Below are 7,301 nucleotides of genomic sequence, written 5' to 3'. Positions count from 1 at the left end.
CTGCCAAGACACTACACGAATCTGAACGGATAGTCAACATAATGAAAGTTAACTGTATAAAAATAGATTGCAATCTAATTTCTGGTTCATTCAGTAATGGTATACCGAGCCAGACTATACACGAGTTTTTCCCTTCTTCGCCGCCTGGACATAAAATCATAGAAGTCCCAAAACATTTAGTTTTCTACCGGCTTAATTCTTCGTCTATAAGTAAAGTGAATATAGTACTAAGAGATCAAGATAATAATTTGATCAATTTAAGAGGGGAGCCAATCACAGTTCGTATACAAATTAAACATTAAAATGGCTATTAAGTTCAACAGCTATATAAAAAGAAATGCTATCAAGAGTCGCTACAGTTCTACTAACAAGATTAATACGTCGAGACGTACGCCGATTGTAAAGAAACTAACAAAGAACAATCTATCATTTCTACGGTCTTTAAAAGTTCTATAATCATGGATGACATGTATTTGGACGTGGCCGGCGGATATGAAGATGAATGCAAAATAACTCAAATGCAGTACCACTCTTTCCTCCCCTATTCTTCAACAGCTTTATCCAATAACGACGAAATTAGAATATCCATTCAAAATATGGACGCTTACACTCTCCCCTGCGAGAGCTATCTCTATATTGAAGGTAAATTAAATATACCGGCAGATATTGCATCACATGCGAACGAAATTAATGCGAACGAAATTAATTTTACAAATAATGGTTTGGCGTTTTTGTTTTCTGAAATCCGGTATGAAATTAACGGTGTTGAAATACAAAAATTAAAATCTCCTGGAATATCATCGAGTCTTAAAGGGTTTTGCTCACACACACCGAATGAATTGAACAATCTAAAAAATGCTGCTTGGGACGTAGAAATGAATGTCAGTGAAAATAAAAATTTCACGTTAAATAACAAATTTGCTGGTTGTATCCCGCTCAAACACTTGTTAGGATTTTGTGAAGATTATAAAAAAATACTACTCAACTGCAACCAACAAATCATTTTAAACAGATCGTCTACGGACTCTGATGCGTTGTACGTTTCCGAGACCACTGCGAATGACAATAAAGAAAAACTCAAAAAAGTAGTGATTGAGCTGAGTAAAATTATTTGGAAGATGCCGGTTATCAGGGTGAGTGACAAAGAAAAAATAAAACTATTAAAAGTATTAGACTCTCGTAAACAACTCTCGTGTGCGTTCAGAAATTGGGACTCATATAAGTCCACACTCATTTTTACACATTGCATGTTACTTGTAATACATACAACACAATTTAACAAGAAATCCGGATCTAGACCTATATTTATAAAAATATTATCGTCCACGAAAAAAGTCGAACAGTCGATAAGTTGACTAGCCATTATGATGGATCAAACGCACAAAATTGTCACTTCTTGAAGAGCGGGTTACGACTGACTTGTCCTATGCTCGTGTCATACGTTTTATGCAGTGCTGCCGTGTGGAGCGGGGATTAATCCCTACTCTATCCTTTATGGTGGGGATAGGTATAACGAAATGAATAACACACATGTTATGATATAAAGAATATTTATTATCATCATTAATAAGATATTATTAAATAAAAAATTAATTTCGTATTCCTCTGAGTTGATTGAGACTTGCCGTCTGTTTAGTCAAACAAAGATGGTGGGGATGGTGAAAATCTGTTAAAGTAAGTCGGCCCATCGTTCTCGTCAACAGCCTGTAATAAAAATTTATCAATATCCGTTTATCAAGTAAATAATGTGTGTATTACCATAGGTTTGATTTTCCGAATTGGTGCCCTCGTTGGTAAACTCGAACGTGTTGAAAAGTATTCTCGAAACCCCCTGTCCTCGTCAGCACCCTAAAAATAAAATAACGGTTAACTCGAGAAAAATATTTTTTTTTAATTTTTAAATTACCCGTGACTGTGATAAATCGTTTTCGTCATGTATAATCGACGGTGACAAAATTGAGTATCTTGGTGGTGATATGTCAACGTTAAAAGCTTCCGTTTTATTCTGTAATAAAAATAAGTAATCATGATACGAAAATTTTAACTATCGAAATATTTAAATAAATTTTCATACATTAATAGAGTTATTCAGCTTTTCCATCCATTTGATTGCCAGCTGTTCAGTTGCGAGTAATTTTATCTGATGTATGAAACTCTGTTTGTTTTTCGGTATATGGCTTGTGATTAATTCGGCATGAATTCCTTTTGTTATTGAAACTACTTCTTCAAGTATCGCTGATTTATCAACATTAAAATCGGTTTTAAGGTAGTCGGTTATTTGATCGATTTGATTTAAAATAATAGGTCGTGTGATGGCGATTTTCATTGTTATGGTTTCAAGAATTGTGCTCTCTAAATCTTGAATTGTCATAAGATCTCTTCGATTTAATATAGTTCTACAATCTACATCCGTCTATTTTTTTAGACTCCATGACCAAAACATGCTCTCCCTTATATACCATACTCGTGAGCAATACAAATTCATCTTCCAAAAAAATAATTTTTTTATAACGTACAGTAGTATCCAGAATGTAAGATAAAACATGGCCCATCACTGAGTAAATACGCCTCAAGAAGTCTGAAGAAATATTTACATAGCGCGACGGTGTAATTATTTGCACGACGATATTGAACTCATCTTTTGAATCGAAACCAACGTTTAAAAATTTACGGTTTTCAAAATCGATTGTAAAATTAGTGCAATCGATAAGTTCAGTCGGAGATGTAGGCGCAACATATTTGTACATCCGACTCATTTCACTGATTGATCCACCCATAATAACACTGTTATAAAACTCGCGACTTGACACTGTTAAAACAAAACTAAGACTGAATGTCCATACACTGAATTATTAACTAATTGTTTCGAGTATGGTGAGGATAATAACTTATAGTGGGGAAACGGTTCTGTAGTGGGAGACTATATCAAGTATACCTAATATGAGTGTTTTATATATGTATACCGTGGCAATTCGAATCCCGGACGATCGAAATAAATTTTTGCATTATTTCCATATATCACACGTCACGTCCGACGGCGGCACCTATGGCTGGGCAGGGAGCGGTGGGATGTGGTGGCGGTGGGATGTGGAGGCGGGGCGGGGAGCGGTGTACCGACGGCGGCACCTATGGGTGGGCGGGAAGCGGTGGGATGTGGTGGCGGTGGTGGCGGTGGCTGTGGTTCCAGTAGTGGCATCTATGGCCGGTATACTAGTATATATAATAAGTAGTAAATATAATGTCTTATAATGCACATGATAATGTGTGTGTGTGTGTGTGTGTGTGTGTGTGTGTGTGTGTGTGTGTGTGTGTGTGCGCGCGCGCGCGTGTGCGTGGAACAATATAGGTATAAAGGTATTATAAGTCTGATGAGTATGCGTATATAGATGTACATTACTAGAAAATATAACAGTTAGTACCCAAAGATCGGACTTGTAACCGCTGTGTTATATTCATGTAATATTAAATTACAGATAGTACCTACTCGTAAACTGTATAATATTAAGTTCACGGTATTTTGTTCACAGTAATGTGTTAAGTGATATCTGTTTAGGGTATAGAACTGCTCGCAGGAATGTGATAGCGTACCTATAAATAAATATACTTCACTTAAATGGCTAAAATAATATGCACATAATTGGTCTGGTGGACCAGTGGTATTATAGCAGTCGTCTGTGAGGCAAGAGATTCGAGGTCGAGTCCTGGACAATCGAAATAAATTTTTGCATTATTTCCACTGATAATAATAATATTATACGTCACAACGGCGGCGGCGGCGGCGTCGAGTAGTTGGATGTTGTGGTGGGGTGGAGAGTGGTGTACCGGTTGCGGCACCTATGACCGGGCGGGTGGTGGTGGTGGTGGGACGGCGGCACCTATGGCCGGGCGGTGAGTAGGAGAGGTGGTGGTGGTGGTGTATGATGAGGATGAGGAGCGGTGTACCGGTTGCGGCACCTATGGCCGGGCGGGTGGTGGTGGTGGGACGGCGGCAACTATGGCCGGGCGGTGAGTAGGAGAGGTGGTGGTGGTGGTGATGGTGGGGATATGGTGGTGTGGTGGTGGTGGGACGGCGGCACCTATGGCCGGGCAGTGAGTAGGAGAGGTGGTGGTGGTGGTGGTGGTGGCGTATGATGAGGAGGAGGATGAGGATGAGGAGGAGGATGAGGATCTTGTGATTGAATTCTCTATTTTATACTACTTTATAGCAAACTGTAAGATGATTTATTTTAAAGTAATAATTTAATTTTTCACGAATTAAAATTTGAATCTAAATTATGTTTAAAGTTTAATCTTGTTTATATAATATCTAAAATAATTTCAATAAGTAGTGTAATTTTTATTGTTTAATATCTGCATTCTAACAAAATAAAGCCGTTAGTTACAATCTATTATAATTAAATTTTAATCTTAAACTACGTATTTATAATGTTTAATTCTATTCGTGCCCTGATAGTAGACATATAAGTGTGAATATGTTATAACTAAGAATTTTATTTCAAATTAAGTTTAATTATAAAATATATTAGGTATACACTTATTAATTATAATCCGGTATTCTCTGTTTGTAATAGGTCATTGTAAGTTGATTTAATTTTCAATAATCATTTAATTTTTCACGATTTATGCTAATGTTAGCTAATGACCTTAGTCACCTGGCTTTAGATCAATAAAAAAAAATTAAACATTAACCTTAAAATACGTGTTTATAACGTTTGATTCTATGCATGGCCTGATAGTAGACATATCGACTGGTATATAAAAATAAAGAGGCCAGGCGACATTTTTACAACTTTTCAGGAGTGCAAAAACAAAATTATCATGTGTTGTCAACTTTAGAATTGGGGCTTTGGTGTTTAATTAAGTTCCAGGAATGAGGTCATTGTATATTTTGATTTGATTTTACGCTATTTTGATGGCTTGATACTTGTACGGGCCGGGAACGACACAATAATAGTCCGTGACGCCCGGTCACCAAATACTTCGCGCGCTACTCTCACACACCGACCGACCTGTGTATGTGTGTATATGTGTGTATAGCGACTCGATAGAAGTGGAAGGGATCGCCGATCAAAACTAAAGAGTGCTAGTGTGTGGTGGTGTGTGTAGGTGTGTACGTTTGTGGTGTGTATACTTAAAATTAAAATAAAAGGTAACACGGTTTTTGGTAACTAAGTTGCTGTAATATACAAATAATTTAAAATCCACAATATAATATAAAAATCACAGCAACAGAAAGGTATATAAAAAGTATAATAATATGGCCCTCTTGGCCCAACAGAATAAAATGAAATCTACGGCCCTACTGGCCCAACAGGTAAAAATATAATATAATGCTGCTATGTGAGCTGATATAATTATTAATTATAAATAATAGTAATATAAGTAAAAAACTCACAATTTTGTCGGTGCTCGGCTGGCCAGCTGCTACCTTACCTAGCCTATATAAATGATTGCACACACACACAGAAACTGGAAAATAAATATAATAATAATAATAATGAATAAATGTGGCGATTCGCGCCCACACAAAATAATAATACAATGTGTCGATTCGCGCCCACACAATTATAATAAAGTGGCGATTAGCGCCTTACACAATATAAAAATATATTATAAAAAAGTGGCGATTAGCGCCTTGCACAAAATATAAAAAGGATGGCGATTAGCGCCTTGCACAAAATAAAAATATATAAAAAATAAATGTGGCGATTCGCGCCGACACGAAAAATATAATAATTTTACGGTGATTTGCGCGCGTAGCATAAGAAGAAAATGTTGTGTTTATCGTTTACACACTGGAACTGGACTAGCTTGGTTGGGCGGCCGTGCTAATTAAGTCGGCACAGGCAAACCGGCGACGACCGATAACGCGTTTACTTAATCTACATATTATATAATAATTCACAATCACATAATTAATACAAAAATATACACTACGAAAATAAACTACAATTATATGGTGACTGTTTGCGTGTGTGTGTGTGTTGACCCGGCGATCCTTAAAACCAGATATCGCCTGGTACGCGGTTCTCAGGACGGTTGTGAAGTAAGGCAATTTATAAAGCAATTAAATAACAACAAGGTTTTCTGACTATCAGGAGCATGTATTGTTCCACATGAGCATTAGGTAATTAATTATGAAACAATATTACAATAATAATACAGGGGGGAAATGGGGATCACCGACTGAGCTGCCTCCCTGGCTGGTGTCTTGAGCTGATGGACTGTAGAAGCTGAGCTGCTGAACTGTACCACGGGTGCGAACGGATGCCCCGTTGTGTCGTGGAGCAATGAGCGGTCAACTACGCACGTGGACGCGACGTATTTAAGAGTAGGTAAAACTACACGGAGCTGATTATTACGAGCTTAACGATTCACAAACGAATCACAGACTGGACGACGACAGTCAATTGGATGAGCAACACGAGCTGAGCGACCGTACTGCCTCAATGTCTGAAAAGACTATAGAGCACGTTTTCCGGAGTACTTCCAAACGGGAACAAGATGGCTGACGGGCGAGCGAGTAGAGCGAACGCAAACACGAAGCTGTGTTGTACTCGTTGAACAACCAAAAAGAAGTGACGCGGACGACCGACCTCGCCAGCGCCGAGCGCCGGTAACGGTCACCGGTAGTGTTGCCACCATTGCGGCTGCTGGCGCACCGCGCCCACGAACATGGTTACTGATTACCTATTCGATTACCGTGGTGGTCAACACAGCGCGACCACCGACGGCGGCAGCTCTGTTATCACACGGAGCGAACATACTCTCCCTTGCAAGTCCCAGCTGACTTGGAATAAGAAGTTCGGTCTGTGCTGAGAGATGTTGGAGCTGGGAGCCTTGAACGGAGCAATTGAGCAGTTGAGCAGGTGAACGGAGCAGTTGAGCAGTTGAACGGATTAACGGAGCAGTTGAGCAATTGAGCAGGTGAGCAGGTGAACGGAGCAGTTGAGCGGGTGAACGGAGCAGTTGAGCAGTTGAGCAGGTGAACGGAGCAGTTGAGCAGTTGAACGGATTAACGGAGCAGTTGAGCAATTGAGCAGCCCAGAGCGATGATCGGGTTTTCTTTACAAAGGGGCAACATTATTAACATTTTTTTTTTTGAAAATATAACAAATCTACGGTGTTCGCCGAGCTAAAATAACCATGTTTAACATTATCATACAAAATTAATTATCAATTTAGTTACATTGTTTTTTTTTTTTTTTTTTCATCATATTTAAAAAACATAACAATATAGTAACAACATAATACCTGAAAATAAACAAAAGTAAAAACAATAAACATTGCTATACCCACTG

At 38.4% G+C, this 7,301-nt stretch overlaps 1 protein-coding gene and 1 pseudogene across 1 annotated transcript; one reads left to right on the top strand and one right to left on the bottom strand.

The window, feature by feature from the left end:
- Positions 1 to 458: 458 nt before the first annotated feature.
- LOC149059092 (uncharacterized) lies at positions 459 to 1,355 on the top strand. Its single transcript, XM_089222555.1, has one exon. The coding sequence runs from the start codon at positions 459 to 461 to the stop codon at positions 1,353 to 1,355; it is 897 nt and encodes a 298-aa protein (XP_089078681.1).
- A 178-nt stretch (positions 1,356 to 1,533) lies between these two features.
- LOC149059091 (uncharacterized) lies at positions 1,534 to 2,777 on the bottom strand (annotated as a pseudogene).
- Positions 2,778 to 7,301: the final 4,524 nt, after the last annotated feature.

This window comes from Diuraphis noxia, unplaced genomic scaffold (genome assembly GCF_037042655.1).
Source record: "Diuraphis noxia isolate RWA-SAM2 unplaced genomic scaffold, SU_Dnox_SAM2 contig0001, whole genome shotgun sequence".
NCBI classification, from domain to species: domain Eukaryota; kingdom Metazoa; phylum Arthropoda; class Insecta; order Hemiptera; family Aphididae; genus Diuraphis; species Diuraphis noxia.
Note: the sequence above shows the minus strand (reverse complement) of the source record. Positions and strands in the feature narration are given on the sequence as shown.

Bases quoted from the DNA above. Each gene is read 5' to 3' on its own strand.
- LOC149059092 (XM_089222555.1), top strand. From the start codon at position 459: ATGGATGACATGTATTTGGACGTGGCCGGCGGATATGAAGATGAATGC.